The 18156-nt window shown below is 35.1% G+C and overlaps 1 protein-coding gene across 4 annotated transcripts; it reads right to left on the reverse strand.

The window, feature by feature from the left end:
* Positions 1–417: 417 nt before the first annotated feature.
* Positions 418–18067, reverse strand: LOC113519052 (double-strand-break repair protein rad21 homolog). Of its 4 annotated transcripts, none has more exons than XM_052892571.1 (21): positions 17958–18067; positions 17384–17687; positions 16571–16686; positions 15544–15727; positions 14978–15173; positions 14361–14488; positions 13588–13706; positions 12905–13007; positions 12188–12404; positions 11241–11461; positions 9035–9142; positions 8542–8632; positions 7510–7569; positions 6822–6944; positions 6126–6239; positions 5567–5698; positions 5146–5328; positions 4316–4455; positions 3361–3453; positions 2797–2961; positions 418–2237 (listed from the first exon to the last, which is right to left on the reverse strand). In XM_052892571.1, exons 2-21 carry the CDS (start codon positions 17639–17641, stop codon positions 2112–2114), a joined length of 2877 nt encoding a protein of 958 aa, XP_052748531.1. In that variant the 5' UTR covers positions 17642–17687; positions 17958–18067; the 3' UTR covers positions 418–2111. The 4 variants fall into 4 exon arrangements, with proteins under 4 accessions (XP_052748531.1, XP_052748534.1, XP_052748532.1 ...); XM_052892574.1 differs by lacking the exon at positions 17958–18067 and adding an exon at positions 17805–17951; XM_052892572.1 differs by lacking the exon at positions 17958–18067 and adding an exon at positions 17776–17933.
* Between the last annotated feature and the right edge of the window lie 89 nt (positions 18068–18156).

Here is an 18156-nt window from a genome sequence, read left to right on the forward strand (position 1 = left end):
TGACCGAGGAGCGTCTTCCACGCTTGTTCTGCCACAACGAAACGAAATAAACTACTTATGACGGAGAAGATTCATCGTAATACTTATCAAAATTTTTCATTCCCGTGATGGTTTTATTTTTTTTGCTTAAAAAGTAATGTTTATCAATTTTCAAAATTAATTTATTTTTTTCCTTTTAAATTCGCCAAAGAACTTATCCAATCTAAATGGCTGACTAAAGCATACTTCAAATATCAGTATAAAATTTCGTATATTTTTTCTCAAAACAATGACCTGTCCAAACATTATGTAACTCATGTACTAGTATTAGCACTTCATTTTTACCCAACTTATCAATCTGCCCTCGTACAACTGCCACTCACTGCAGCTCCTATACAAATATTCCGTACTCTGAGACGGTACTAGGAATAAAAACAATTTGTATTATCAACAAATTTATTGCAATTTTTTTTTTTTTTTTTTTAATGAAAAGCATCTAAGCGAATACCTCTCGAAAGAAAAAAGAAATATCAATTCTTTTGTTCCTAGAGGTAAACTCTTAAATTCTGTTTTACAAAATATTTAAGGTGTTTTACTTTGCCGAACAGTATTCAGGCATTCTTAATGCTTTATTTATATTTTTTTTAAACGATACTGACTCAATGTATAACAAAATGAATAAATTCCAAAAATTCATCGGTTTGTACTCACTTTGCAAATTAAATAACTCATCATCGTAATATATGAAGTTCTCAAAGAAATGTAAAAACTAGAACCATTCACACATCTATTCGCCACGTATAAAATGTAGTAAATATGATTGCTGTTTTTCTTATATTAATATTGAATTACTTATTTGGTGTCTAATTATCACTAAATTTTCACAGAAATTTGTGAAATATTAATGCAACATGTTAACAATGTTATATCCTGCTATTCGCATACGAATGTGATATGAAAAATACATTGTGTATATTTTTATCATGATCAGTTTCTAATATAAATAAATAGGCTTCATGACAATAAAATTTTATCGATAATCTGTATTTATAAGAGCTTTCTCCACTTCGACAACCACAATCGTTTAGCTCTACAAGTGCAATACAGCACCAATTAAAATTGACATGCACATGACGGCGCTGCTAACAGAATTGATACACATACGAAATACAAGGGATCTCCACATTTTTATATAAAAGCAATATATATGTATTAGAGGTACTTTTACATTTGTTGTAGATCTTTATCTAAATTACTTGTTACATGTCAATGATTTGCCGTAATGTCAAATTTGTAAATATTAAAATAAATGTATCAAGGCACAATAAAATAAGATTGAATGTCTACACTTCCTTGAGAAGAAATACATTTTCATAAATATGTATAAGCCATAACATAATTTTACTTCTACACATCATTAGTACCAAAAAACATGCTTACATAATTTTGGGATTCAAAAGTAACAATATAGTAATACTTATTTTACTCTATTACCACTGAAAACTAGAACAATGAAAAACTTATCATAACGTTTTTACAATAATAATTAGATTACTCCTATCTTGGAATAAGGGATCTTCGAATCCACGCCCTATTGACTTTTGAGGCGTAGTAGGACAATATGCAAAATAGGACAAATGTAAGGCAAATGTTATACATAATATGGAAAACTGCATGTTTAACCTTACTTAACCTACCGCAAAACAAATTAAGGCATTTCCCCACTAGTCACATCGATAGAACATAACATCTGAATCACAACTGCACATTCGCTCTTGATTCGAGTACAATAAAACTGCCAAAGCTATTACTATTGTAATAGCTTCAATACAATCTGTTTTTATGAGATCAACACTCGTAACATTATTTGGTCCAAAAGTTAAAAGTAAAAATTAATGTTTCAATGAACTCGAGTCAAAAGGATGACTTACACAATATTTTTGGCTCATCCTAGTCCCGTAAGTCCATAACATTACAACTAAACACTGCATACTCACATTATATAAACTAATTCTGATATTTCTCTCTGTTTGTATTTCGCGAGCATAGCGATTTGACTATCGCTAAGCTCACGAAACACTAGTTATTATATTACAAATAATATAAATAACTTTCTATCGTTATATAACTACTTAAATAGCTTCAGTTTCAAACTGATTGCCCTTGGTAATAGTAATAGGTCCATAAGTCTCATGCTGTTCTAGTTTCAACACTTGATGTTTTTTGAGCACAAGTAAACTGTAAAACTTTTGCGCCACCTGTGAAGAAAAAAAAATAATTATAAATAATTCACTATTTCAGAATAGACATTCTTATTTTTTGTTTGCATTCAACTGCAAATAAAAAAGAAATACTGTAGTTAGATTTTTTTGTTACATTGGTTGCCAAGTTTAAAAAATTTTATACATTAAATAAATTAGAAGAAAGTGAATATTTGAGCTAGTTCTACTGTGTTCATCACGGATCTATCGCGTAGCAATACTACATGTATAATTATTCACAGCTCGATGAATGCAAAAGTTTGTATCATATTTATAAGTTTCATATCAATAGGGAATCCAGTATAAAATCTATATTACTTCTAGTGTTACAGACAGTGTATATTGTTCCACAAAAATAATAAATGATGAAATATTTCATAAATATTCTACAAAGACGTGTTTCATAGATATCTAAAATAATATTGCGTGTTTAAGTATAGATTTTGTTTCGCAAATAAAAAAAGGCAAACATGACAATTTTAAAATGAAACAGGAGTAAATCCTATCAAAACTTTTTTTTAATTGCTTAAAAATAAAAACATGTTAAAACACTGACCTGCTTCCTGTTGTTGTGGCTAGGCGCGAGGTCCGTAAAGGAGAGCTGCAGCCCGGCGGCGAGCTTGGGCCTCATAGCAGCGAACAGCTGTGCCGCGCGACGGTTCAGTACACGCTCCTCGAACTGTTCATCCGTCTCACCCGCTTCGCGCTCGCCCTCCTCCGCCTGCATAATATACATCATTCATGTTAACTAAATTAACACAGAACCGCCGGGAGGGGAAAGGGATTGTTAGTAATAGAGACTAAAAATCCCATTGCTAGCTATATACCCAACCAGGTCGACCTCCTCGTGGTTCCCCCTGGAAACTATCATGGTTAATTCCTGATGAATTCATCATGATGGGCTAACTGGCCTGTTTTCATTCTCATCGATCATCCTTCACTGGTGCTCCGCCCACGTATCCCGTTAGCGCAGGCGGAGTTACCATTCCATTTGCATCCACCAAAAAAAAAACCGACACGGACGTAAACCCTATTGTTTGGCAAGGGTTATCAAAATCAGAATTGTCAAGTATATAAACAGCAAAATTACTTTTTAAAAATTATAGAATTCACTACTTACATTTTCAGGTGTGAGTGGAAGATCGTAGTCGTGAGGCGGACTGTGATGCCCTTGCTGATCGTCGTACCCTAAATTCGTCATTTGCATTCCAGTCTGAAATTAAAGAATTAAATTTATTTTTTTGTTAACTTATAGCAATGAAGATGATCAAATACCAGCCTACATCTTTGAATTTTCAAATTCATATTTGAATTATTTAAAAATGTGTCACTTGCTTCGTCAAGCAATCATCTGATATAACAAGTCACATGCCTTTGTGTATAATGAAGGTTCCCCTTAAAACTTGTTATCTTGTAAACATCGTCTTGGCCAATTCATTATAAGGACCAACTGGTTTGACTACATCTTCACATACCCCACCGATATAAACCAATATCGCAGGTGCAGTATCCATTTAATTTTCTCTATTGTAGTAATAAATGCGAGATTATCACACCAATCACTTAGTCCCTATAAGCTAAACTACCTGGAGGGAAAGGAATTGTTAGCAATGGAGTTCGACAACCCTATTGCTAGCAATATGCCTTACTAGGTCGACCTCCACGTGGTTCCCCCTGGAAACCATCGTGAACAATTCTCGTTAAATTCGTCACGATGGGCTAACTGACCTACCTCATCCTCACCTATCATCCCTCACTGGTGCCCTGCCGGTGTATACCGGGGTTACCATTTCATTATCATCAATTAAAAAAAGCTAAGCTACCTGTGTTTTTTTTTTTCAATGTATGATAATGGAACGGTAACCCGGCGAGCGCGATGGTAAATAGAAAGGTCAGTTAGCATATTGTCATGAATGCACCTGAAATTCAGCACAATGGTTTCCAGATGGGAACACATGGACTTAATATATTGCTAACAATGGGACTGGTAGTTCGCATTACTAACAAACCCTTCTCTCCGGCTACCCTGTGTTGTAAGAAAATAGGCAAAAAACATAATAGTGTGACAAGTGTACCTGGTAGTCTGCGTGCTCGTCGAGCGGTATGAGCGGCTCCATGGGCACATGCGTGGGCTGCAGCTGCTCGCCGGCGCCCAGCTGCGGCATCATCGGTAGCTGTTCCATGCTATGCTGCAGCAACGCACCGTGCTGGACACCTGATAACACCAATTATACACAACTCTCGGCATTGAAATTTTTACAAAGTTTCTGGTCCATTTCTGACTATAGACACTACTGTCGTATTACATAACATAATAGAGGGCTATGCTTATAACTTTAACAAATTTCTTTATAAATTTGTTCCCATATCATAGATTATTATTAATAAAACATAACATTATTACAAATCTTAAACCGAAAATATAGTAATAAAAATGTATTAAGTAAATAATATAATTATAAATGCATATGTTATGCATATATGGTTATGTTCAGCAGTATATATATGGTAGCATATATGGTTATGTTGGACAGTTAAAGGTTGATATGAATAATAATATTTTTTATACAATTAACTAAAATTTTCCTTGGATTTTAAATCACAATGTAAAAAATTAAAAAAATAATTTAAATATATGCTTACTAACTAAAATGACTAACTTTTAACTATAACTAAAATCTCTAATGGAGTAATCAGAGAAATAAAATTGTATGACATTATAAAGAATAATATTGTAAGAATGATTCCATTTCTAATTTTTTTTCCATTCCTCATGTATGAAATAGAATGAAATATGGGATGTATCATTTTAATGTCATAAGCGAGCAATATTGTAATCATATAGATATAGAACCAATTGTCTCATGTCTAAGCTCTCTATATTTAAAAAAAAAAGTGTACAAACCGGATGGGGTCATGCCACCATGTTGTAGCCCAGCTGGTGTCATGCCGCCATGTTGGAGCCCCGCTGGAGTCATACCGCCGTGTTGTAAGCCCACCGGGGTCATACCTCCATGCTGTAAACCCGCGGGCGTCATGCCGCCGTGTTGTAAACCACCTGGTGTCATACCACCGTGGTCCAAACCGCCTGGATAATATATTTAAAAAATAACTGATATGATTGACAAAGAAGCATTTATTGAAACTACCTTACACACAAATGCGTAATATGGCAATTAAAACAGTAAGTATTTATAATAAACAATTAGGCAGATAATAAGAATTTATCCCTGAAACTATATATATATATTGCATGAGATAAATTATAAAAATAGTTGATGGTTTAATTATTTTAAATTACAAATCGTATAAGCAATTGTAATTACCTGGTGTCATGCCCCCATGATGCAGGGCGGCAGGTGTGAGACCTCCGTGCTGCAGGCCGCCCGGTGTCATGCTGTCCAGCCCCAACGCGGGTGTCATGCCACCAATACCGCTCATATCGCCAGGAGTCATACCTGCAACAACACGTAACACAGATATACTTACCTGCTAATGTTTTACCCCAAATAAGTTCAAATAACCCTATTTGGATTCCCCCTAGATTTTTATTCAAGTTTCTTATATAAAATTTATATTTAAAAATTACAGGCAATTTTTTTTTCAAAAGAGTACGGGGGCACAATACTTTAGTCCGGGGGAGAAGAGATTGTTAATAATAGGGATTAGTAGCCGTATTGCCAACAGTACACCTGTATAATAAATTAATAATAATAAATATATACCCCGTACTGGCGGTACGTATACCGTTAAAGCAAACGAGGTTACCATTCCATTATTATCCATTTAAAAGACTTCAATCCTCAATTTCATGATTACCTAATTTAAACTGCAAGGGTTAAGATACTATGAAACACGGACAATAAACAAATTTAAATAATTTACCTCCATGGTGCAATCCAGCCGGCGTCATACCGCTCGCTGCCAACCCTAAATCCATTGGTTGGCCCTCCCCGTGTTGGAGTCCTGCCGGAGTCATGCCTCCGTGTGCTAACCCACCTACCAAATACATACAAAATATGTTTTAATAATGTTCCGGTATTTTTTGTTTTATTCTTATTCTTTATTGTACACAAAATATAATGTTAATCATAATTCATTTGAAATATAATGTACAAAGGCGAGCTTATCTCTAATAAGATATACCAACTATAACCAACTACCTCTATACCAACAATTTAATATGAAGGTAAACAAACCCAATTTTGTTAAAATCACCATCCAACACTCATTAAATAAAACTATTTTTTATTCATATTGTTATTATATTGTAATGAAATATATACTAACTGTTACGATTAATATTCGAAAATCCTTTAGTGCCTTGAAATATAAACTAAAATGTGGATCAGATATAAATCTTCATACAAAATCTCACAAAACTTTGACATCTCATTACCATTCTATTTATCGGACAATTCCTGTATATAATAACTAAAATTTTTAACGTTTTATATATATAGTCCGGCTCAAAGGACCATAAAGTGGAAGGCTTCATTCATTTGTTTCACTTTTCGTTAAAATATATAAGTATAGAGAGTTAAATTACCTACCATGATGATCTGTGTACATTATACATACCTGGCGTCATAGAGCCATGTTGCAGGCCTCCAGGAGTGAGACCCCCTTGGAGTAAGCTTCCAGGCGTTAATGGTCCTAGAACACCAGGCGTCAATGGTGGACCCAGCGAGCTTAACATACCACCTGTGGAATTTTAAAGAACAAATAATTTTATATAAAGAAAAGTAGTTCTAGTAGAAATGTAGTAATAATAATGTAATAATTAATTAATATTTCTTCAAATTTATTATCATAATTCAATATTATAGTGCTCTCCAATACTATTTAACCCATGTAAAATCTCGCGGAAGACGTAAGGTGATAAAATAAAAATACAATGTAAAAGCTGGTCCAATTAACTCAGCACACAGCTTAAAACTCCAATACAAGAAGGAGAATAAAACTCGAATATAACCCTATACTATCGCCTGTTCAATGAGCTAATAGTAGAACAATTACATTTTCTTTTGTAGATAGAACAGCACAGCTGGACGAATTTTTTTTATGCAAAAAGGTATGGCAAACTAGCATTAATGGGTTTTTGATGAATATCTGCAGATAAATTCAGGTTAAATCTAAAACGGTATAACATAGCTAGTTTATGACGACTTTAAAGTAAACACTATAACATCTGCTATGTTTATATAATTTTTGTATAAAACAACAATTATTAGGGATATAAATAGAGATAAAACAAAACAATCATTACTTAGTATCGAGGGATGTGGCGCCGCGTCTCCTGCAGCCGCTTCTGCCTCTCGCTCCGCCTCTACGCGCCACCACAGTATCGGGTTAGTTAGTGCATTCAAGAGCATATGTACATGCGCGACCAACGTTTACCAACTTAGAGTTAAATATTTTGCAATAAAAATTCAAAAACAGAGAGTGATGACATTTAGTTGTTTATTACCGTGACGTATAGATCCGAAAGGACTTAGTTCAAATTTGGCTGACACCAAAAACTGTAAAATTTCAACTTCTCTACCTAATGTTATGGAAATGAATTATATTTTTTTTAATGGGTGATAATGAAATGGTAACCCCGCCTGCGCTATCGATATACGTTGGCGGGGCACTAGTGAGGGTTGATAGGTGAGGATGAAAGCGGGTCAGTTAGCCCATTGTGACGAATTCCACTAAAAATCCCTCTGGAAACCATCGTGGTTTGGTTGGTACAAGTTATATACAAGTACAAGGTATATGATAATGATTGACATATAAGATATCGCTAAAACTGTTAAATATATATATATAAACTAGGCATATTGGTAAACGTGGTCAACGAGTGTAAATTGTTACAAAAGCATTGTAGTGAAAATAGTTGTTATGAAATGGTTAATATAATTTAGTTCCATTGAATAAAGTAATAACCATAAACGTAATTAATAAAGAGGAAAGTAAAGAAAGAATAGTATATTTATTGTAAATTCATAATTTTTAAGATCCAAAATAAGACTTCCTTGGTGTTGTTCTTCCTTTCTTCTCTAAATCGTCTCATTACGCTCATGCATCAAATTCCTTTTTTTAAACATATCTGAATATTTCTTATCATGCCATGACAAGTCAGAAACTATTTACATCTCTTAAAATATTGTACTAAGAGTTATATAGACATGATTATATAGTGAAGTGCAGTTCATAAGAGGCATTTAGTCTTCCAAAGCATTGTTATAGTTGATGCATTAAAAAATTAAAACTAGTGTGAATATGTTTTGCGAGTATTAAATTAACATTCACTTACCAACTGAGGGTTCATATTCTTGAGGTACAGGTGTAGGTGGCTCCAATTCTGGAACTGGTGCCGGCGCTGGTGTTTCTGGCGGTTGGATCGTCTGAAAATAGATTGCATTACAGTCGATCAGTTGAGCCATCTACTTGTAGACAATTCTTAGTATCATAAAAAAACCATCTAAGTCTATTCTCTAACAAATAAACTGAAAGTAAATTAATAATGGATTAGAAAAATAAACATTTGTATAGATCAGTGGTGCCCAGCCTTTATAATTATTTCAATCTTGAAATTTAGTTAATCATAGTATAATTTTAAAGATTTTGTTATAATTTTATATATGTCAAATTGAAGAAATTGTTGCATATATTTAGAATTCTGATACAGCCACATCGAACTTTTAGGGGTTACTGTAGGAACTATGATTAATTTATTAAAATAGTGGGCCGGAGGGAGATAAAGAGGCAGAATGAGAATGAAAGGCCAGTATTTGTTAGTTACAGACCTCGTCGTGTCGGCGCTTGCGGGTCTGTCGGCGAGCCACCTCGGGCTCGGGCGAGCGTGCCTCCACTTCCTCCGCCTCGCTGCGCAGTGTCATGTTGCGCTGGTACTTCTACAACCGAACAAACACATATTTACTCATTTGTATACTGGAATTTTTTTATACCTTTTTTTTTTATTATTTTATACAACTTAGAATGGCAAACAAGCTGACGGCCCACCTGATGGAAAATGGTAACCGTCGCCTATAGACATGAGCAGTACCATGGACATAACAGAGTATACTGTTTCGCCCATGATACCCCTTATGCGTTGCCATTCCTGAGAACTCAGGTGTTATTCCTCTGTACCCAGTAAATTCACGCATTCATATATATTATACACATTTCTTAAGGAAAACTTTTTTAACAAAAAATATTGGAACGAAATTAATCATGCTGTATATACGAGGGCGGTCGCACGGAAGCAACTTTGTACCAATAGCGCTCGCGTAAATAACTGTTATGGCGAGCGTACGGCTGACTACCTGGTTTCTCGATTTATTAATGAACTATCCACCGATGTACGAGATAACATTACTATTAGCAACATCAAGTATAAATTAAAACGATACTTCTTGCATAGTTTTAATACAATTTAAATAATTTTAATGTATTTAGTATTAATATAAACCTACGTGGTTTCTGAATGCTAATGTAACATACGAGGTTTGTCCGGAAAGTACGTATAAAAGTTTTTTAAAAATTTTATTTTACAATTATTCAGGTAAATCAATTTTATCCCCTTCAAAGTACTCCCCCTGTGACATAATGCACTTGTGCCAACGCCGTTTCCACTGTGAGAAGGCTCCTTGAAAGTCCTCTGGTTGTAGGTTTCTCAGCTGCCCCGTCGTAGCTTTTTTTATCTCATTTATGTCCCCCAAATGCCGCCCCCGAAGTACCAATTTGGTTTTTGGGAACAAGAAGAAGTCACACGGGGCCAAATCCGGCGAATAGGGGGGTGTTCGGTCACCGTAATGGAATTTTTACTCAAAAACTCACGGACAACAAGAGAGGTGTGGGCAGGGGCATTGTCGTGGTGAAGAATCCAACGCCCCTCTCGCGCCAATTCTGGACGAACTCGTGCCACACGAGCTTTGAGGCGTCTGAGCACATCGACGTAGAATTTTCCATCAACTGTCTGGCCTGGAGGGACGAATTCTTGATGGACAATCCCCCGAACATCGAAAAAAACAATCAACATTGTCTCGGCCCTCTCTGAATCTTTTTAGCCACTTGTGGACGGTTGGTTCCTTCACAGCATCATCCCCATAAACTGTTCTGAGATCGGCAAAAATTTCACGGCCATTCTTGCCGAGTTTCGAGAGAAACTTGATTACGACGCGCTGCTCTTCAACGGAAGCGGGCTCCATGCCGACGGGGTTTCGTTAAGAGGTAACTTCACAGATGGCGTGACAAGCCAGTTCGCACCGCACGGCGGTCAGACCAGAACTGAAGCATTGTTAGGGACATAAGGAAGGGGTCCTGCGCTTACCTGGCCTCCCCACTCCTCTTTCTCGCATTCCAGAACACTTTTATACGAACTTTCCGGACAGACCTCGTAAATTCTGTAACTTGTATTTTTATTAATAATAAATTAAAATATATATATATATATATATATATAAATACAGAGAAACTTGTACTAGACAACTGATATCACTATTCATGATGATAATGAAGTCAATTCTGAGGTGTCATTTCTTTAAACCTATGTCTAAAGTAAATATTTCTTTTTGATATCACAGTAAAATTTTGCAATAAAGAACCATTATGAATTATTTTTCCAATAAAGTCAAAATTATAATTTTACTATATGATGATCCAAAAAACAGTAATTTCGCGAAATTATCAAATTAAAATATTAGATTAAAAGACAACTTTAAAAATTGGCGCCTAACAATCTACCCCATTATCAATAAAAACAATTTCTTAATTTCTTTTCTTACAAGTATACACATACTATGTGTAAATTGCTTTGGGATCAACACAAACATTTTCTGTGTGCACACATAGCAAATAATTGTACCGACAGATACATTCTCGGCAGCGCCAACATGAAAAAGATGCCAGAGATTGTCTCTTTTTCATGCACGAGTTACCGACAATGTTTCTATCGATTCATCAATTTGGCAAAGAGGATGGGCCGATAACTAACAATACATACTATACCTTGAAAAGAACCCGCGATGGTATAGGCCTGGCAGGTAACGTAAATAGTTTTTCAACTCCTCCAGTCTCCTTCCAGTGCATGAGTCGCCGTGTCGGTGGGGCCAAATCTAATGTAGTCACTATGTCCGATGTGTTGCTTAGCTGATTTTTCATTTCCTCTCCAGATATATTCTTTACCTCGTCGACGATCAGTTTACGTTTGCGTTTAGTTTTCGTTATACCTGAAAAGTCGATTGTCGTAAGTATACCCATTATTGTTCACATCACAATTCGTATTGTAATTTATAATATTAAACTTTTCAGTTGCCTTTATCATTCGTGTTATTGAAAGGTTATTAATAGTAAAGTTCATATTGAATTTGACAAATTAATAATAAAAATAAAAATAATTACACTGCTTTTTTTTCTTTATAACACAAGGGGCAAACGAGCATGCGGTTCACCTGATGGTAAGTGACTACCGCCGCCCATTATCACTCACAGCACTGACGGCATTGCAGGTGTGCTGCCGGCCTTTTAAAAAGGAATATGCTCTTTTCTTGAAGGCTATGATGTCATATCGATTCGGAAGAACTGGAAGTTGATCCCAACTAGTAGTTGTGTGTGGAAGAGACTTGTAAAACGCATGGTGGAGGACCACCACTCACCCAGATGATTGAGATGGAATGTTAGAGAACTTTACTTGTAGTTAATACCCTACCTTATCCCTTTGGTGATGAAGAAATACAACTGCTCCTTCTTAGTGGTGACCAACAAATCTATCGGTTTTCGTTATCGCGGCCATAAAAAAGAACAAGACACTAGATGTAGCTATCTAATTTTTCGTGGGACGCAAAATCATGTCTATCGATAAATTAGTTTGAAAGTACTGGCAATGACGAGGAGCGATGAGATGTCGATGTCCCCGTAGAATGTTTAAGGTGGTAGGTTATCTGCTATTTCCATACCCTTGAGCACGGTGGCATCGACTGGTGCTAGCGCAAAGGATTCCTCTTCGTTTTGCAGCAGCGTAGTGTTGTCGTGTGCGGCTCGGTCCGCGTCCACTCCCGCGGCCGCCTCCGCTCCCGCCGCCACTCCGCTCAACACCGCGCCCTCTGCCGGCACCGCTTCTCCCGCGCCCGCCTCACCGGCTGCGCCACCTTCCTCTGGCGTCGGGTCCACCTCCTATAATGTAACATATTCCTTTAGACTGTCTTTCAGTAAAATTCAATGAGTGTAAGGAATATTTAGATGTGTAACGTCTCAAACGATTATATTGTTTTATCTATGCATATCTTTAGTTAAAACTATATTAATATTGTTCAGATTATTTTTTTTTTACTCCAAATTTTGAAGTTGTATATTACAATAGTCTCATATAAATCTGCCACAAAAAATTCTGCATCTACAAAAATTCCTTTGCTTTAAGTCTTTAAATATTGTTTTGTCATTAATATCCAAATTTTGAAAATGTTAATCATGTAATAATTTTCCTACTACTTGGTTAACATTTTAGTGTGCTATCAGAGCACTTTTTAAATAATCAATCAGAAATACTGATAATCATTGATTGTTTTTTAAAATTGATTTTAATTCTGACATTGCCACACTTTGGTAAGCTTCAAAATGGCCCTAACATAATTAAAGAAAGGATAGTAGATGTTTATTTGATAATATTTACAAACCATGGGCCTGACGGAGGGAGGACGCGGTAGAGCGGGCGGCGGCATCAGGTCGGTCGCCGGCTCCGCGCGTCCCGCGCCCTCTGGCGGCGGCGACCCGCCCCAGCTGCAACAAACGACAACACGCTACACTCAACAATCGCTACCGACCAATCCAATCCTGCAGGGAGGGGACAGTGGGGGAGAGTTGTTAGTAATGAGGAGGTTAGTCCTCATTACAAGCAGTGTCCCCTAAATTCGTCATCTATCAGCACCCACTAGTCTATACTGATCTTTTTTTTTAATTTAATTATTATTGAGGCTTCAGTACACCTGGGTGACTATATAGGGAATGTCTGAATGTTAATTGTGTCGTGTTATTTCGTCAGGGACACCTTTACCCACAGATATAGACGTTGTCATTGCGACTGCTAGGTTGACTAAGGATTACAATGATAATGACAGTGTAGACAGGATTACCATTCCATTTTCATTAAAAAAATATACTGCAAGATTATATTGATGAGATAACTAACACTCCCATAAATTCAATAATAAATATGTTAGTATGTCCAATTAAGTCAGGACTGGCGCAAGCAATAGACACCATAGTGAGCGTGTGTCTCGCTCATACGCGCGTGAATTTATTTAAATCACCCATTTATGTAAATATAAACCCAATTTTTTTTTTATTTAGGTCACCTTACCTGTGGGGCGGCGAGTGACCGGCATCGTAGTGGTCGCCCATGTCGTCATCCGAATCAGGGGCGTCAGCTGCAGCATCGCCCGCATCGCCCTCGCCCACGCCCGCCGCCTCGATCTCAGCCTACCATCACACATTGCATTAAAAAAATTAACATCAAAAATTTTTATATCAAAAATAAAATTTATTTTCATTAATAATAATAATAAGTTTATTCTCTTCACAATACCAGTTGTACATCTATTATATTCTAATATATTTATTTTTGAAGGTTACATAAGTTAATGTATTGTGAAGAACTGGTGTCTGCAGTAGGATAAACCTGTGTTACAGATCACCAGGTCCTCACCCCCACGGTGTTGGCATTATTTAATTAATTCATACATGAGATACTTTTTTTTTTCGAGGTTTCGTTTTATCTCTTATGTGTTCATACCAAGATATATATATATATATATATATATATATATATATATATATATATATATATATATATATATATATATATATATATATATATATATATATAATAGTATTTAATAAAAGACCTTGCATACCTACATTTAAAAAAAAAGTCTATTTACAACACTTAAAAATTTAATGCACTTTTGTCAAAGTCAAACTGTGCTTTAATTCACAAGCTGGAAGGATTCACACACAAATTTCGTTTATTCTCAATTGGATCTCGATTTATTTAAGACCAAATTAATATATACACTGCAAAGAGGATCTCTGCCTTTCGAGGTTGGAATTATATTCTCTATATGATGTAAGTACCTGCAGCGACTGTGGCTGCGCGGAGGTCGGCAGGCCAGGCAGGCCGGGCAATCCAGCGGCGGCGCCGCCCGCGCCACTGCCCGCCGTCACTTCGCCGAACAGGTCGCCCTCGAACAAGCCGCCCGCGTCTACACATCACCGGTATAGGCCGTTTATAGATTTTGGAGTAGCACAGGATATTACATGATTTTATCCTCACATTAAATACGAGAATATGTTTATGTATCACATGCTTCACTAGAGCGATTCTGATAAAACACACTATTAGAAGTCTAAAAGCTATTCAAATATAGAATCTTGACGAAATTAAAAGTAAACAACAGTGGAAACAAAGATAACTTAATGATAATGATCAAAAACAAATACATTGAAGTCACTAACTTTTTGGGGGTTGCAAAAGGCCATTATTTGAACAGAATACTAGGCTCATAATTAAATGACTATATCATTAAACCACCCATAATTGGCCTACCATTATAAAAGAAATATAGACACTGTTTAACTACCCTAGAACAGAATGCCTACGATTTATTAATTTTAAACATAAAAGTTATCTACTCGTTTCTCTATTTATGTGAATTCTTTCATTATTTTAACTATAGTAGAATAATACTTACGTCCAAAATCCCCCACATCACCAATAGTACCCCCAAATCCATCATCCATGGGTCCATGTGGTGCTGCTTCCATCCTACGTTCATGAGCTGGTGTGGCTAGGGTTGGCACTCCAGTTGCGCTTGTACTTGGCACACCTGGTTCTTTGCCAGCTAATTGCATTGACAGGGACGAGCCATCAGCAAACAAAATGTTGCTCTAAAATAGACATTATTTTATTTGAAATTAACTTTCATTTCAAAGAATTATCTTTTAACTCATGTGATACAATTGTCATTTTTACTTATAAGTAGTTATCGTAAAAAGTTAAGAAATATGGTCAGAACTTTATTTATCTTAAAATGGAGTTGTCAAAGGTTATAATTATTAACAATACCAATTATGGTATAATAAGTCTTAACCATGCATATTCTATATTAGATTCAGTAGAACAACCACTCACATTTTACATCACATTATAGAAAAAAAAATTGATGTAAATAATAATGTATACCAAACTCACAACCCAAATTAATAGCCCATAGTGCTCTTTGCATTCACATTATTTATAATGAAACATAAGATTTACCTGTTCCAAACCCCCTTCAGTACCAATAGCTTCTCTCATAATGTCAGGATTATCAGTGTCAAATCCCATATCACCAAACCCATCGTCATGGGTAACCAGATTTAAAGAACCATAATCTTCTCGCATAGTGATCTCTTCAGCTCTAGACTGATTCAGGGAAAATTGAGCTTCAATGTCCACTTCACTGCAATTATTAAATAAGAACTGTACACATAGACTCTACAGATACAGTTCTGAAAAAAAATTATATGGTGCAAACAAGGTTAATAATATATACAAACAAAATAAGTAGATATTATGTTAATTATGTATTAAATAAAAAAAATGTCTATAAGCAATGGCCATTCTAAATTTCATAAAAAAAAGAATTAACATAGATTGTTGTTATATTACGTGTGTCTTATTTGTAACTAAAATTTCATTAAAATATAAAGATTTTATATTTTAATGTAATATATTCAAAGAAAGAAAGAAAAAGAAAAAAATAACAAAGAAAGCAATATACTTTATGTTTAATTAAATGTGAAAATTATATGGTACATATAAGGTATAAGATCAGGCCAAAGACATAGCGACTCATGAGAGGTATCATGAGCATCACAAAACAAACCCAGATTTCTGTTTTGTCCATAGGTTATGCTGTTCATATCTATAGATAATAATTGTCATATTTCTCAATTTTACATGACTTGTTTGCTATTCCATGTTGAATACTTTTTTTTTTATCTTGAATAGTTTTAGATAAAACTATAGTATCATAAATGGACTGCACAACTCTTAAAATCAGTGGCGTAACAATAGGGTGGCAGGGCTGGCAAAATGCCACAGGCCCCCCAACCCAAAAGGGCCCCGGCTCAAGAGGCTGCGAGTAAAAAATTTTTATTTTACATTGTACCTGAGTATTTTATTTTACTTGAAAAGTATTTTTTTTTTACTGATAGGGCCCCATCAAAAGCATTTGCCACAGGCCCCAAATGATATAGTTACACCACTGCTTAAAAAAGTACTTAAATATGTTGTAACTTACTTCAATTCTGGCATAGCCGTGTCAAAGTCATGAAAAACCTCTGGTAGAGTTATAGCATTCATGGCTGCTTCTCTATGCTCCTCAGGCAGATCCACCATACCAGGTCGGAAAGCCAACTAAAATATTTTTTATTACATATGACAACTGACAAAATATATAATAGTTTTTATAAATAATATACTTATAAACATGTGTTTTTTTTATTACTATACTAATAATAGAAGTTTATAGATTTTAATGTCAAATATTATAATACGAATGACTTCAAGTTTGATTGTAGTTCATAAATAATAAAACATTTACTCTTGTTCAAGTTAAAAGTAAAAACAAATAACCAATAATCAAACCATATTTAATTTTTTTTACATCTTTATCAATCAGAAAGAAATATGTACCAACTTTTGTTTACCCTGCTAAATGAATATCTGGAAGGATTCTTCCTTCCAATTTAGAGGTTTAAATAGAATATATTTTATATATTTTTTAACATAAACATAAATCACAGAAAAACATGCTAATATGAAATATTTATATTCCCTAATAATAACTATACTGATTTTTAAATTCAAATATACATCTAAACACATTATAATATGGCCTATGTTGAGAGGAATAGACCATTATTTATAAGGACTAGGAGCCCTTCTATGATCAATATATCATCTCAGTCAGATCACAGTAGTTAGTCATCAGGATAGACCAACTGACCTGCTTACATCCTCACCTATCATCCCTCCAGTATGTACCAGTAGCAAAGGCAGGATTATCATTCTTTTATTGTCATATAAATAAAAATAAGATCCATATTGTTACCTTAATTTTAACAAATGCTTCATTGCAATCTTGTAAAAGATACTTGGCCTTCCTAGAGTAGATCCTGACAACACCAAGCAACAGATGGCCAGAAGTCCGTAAAGCCATTTTAACTTTTGGCTTCAAAATACCATCCACAGACTTTTCTATGTTAGTTTCAAATACATGGGCTTTGGTTAACTTTTTGTCCCAATGAGCTGCCAACCAAATCTTGGCCAAGGGGCCTTTCTTGGCCAGCACAAAATGTGCGTAAAACATTGTTATAACAGAATAGAACTCGACCCGGAGTTACATCAATCTTGTTCTGAAAGAAAACAGTTTATCAATGTCACATCATTTCCTTGTTACATGGATAAAGTAATGGCTCTTCATAAAAATTAAAATAAAATTACACGTAAAAACAACAGAATTTGTATATTACGGTTATAAAACTGTAACGATAATGAGTAATTTGGCGCCTAATCTGAAGTCGCTAATTCAACCATGTTCCATATGCCATGGTTATAACTTAGAGCTAACTGATAAGCTTTGAAACACGATATTTGTATTCTTTACTAAATATAACAAACTTTACCAGATCACTATATCAAAAACTATAAATTAAACCTTTCACACACAACGTAAACATGACAACAGTTACGCTTTCAAGATGGCGGCGTGGTAGAATTAGTAACGTAGCCAACCAACCAGCAAACAACCTTTATTTTTTTAGCTAGTATATTTAGTATTTAGTATAACGAGCAAGTCAATAGTAGAAAAATATGAAATGTTAA

The sequence above is a fragment of the Galleria mellonella genome, unplaced genomic scaffold, assembly GCF_026898425.1.
Source record: "Galleria mellonella isolate WM207_F2 unplaced genomic scaffold, CSIRO_AGI_GalMel_v1 utg159, whole genome shotgun sequence".
NCBI classification, from domain to species: domain Eukaryota; kingdom Metazoa; phylum Arthropoda; class Insecta; order Lepidoptera; family Pyralidae; genus Galleria; species Galleria mellonella.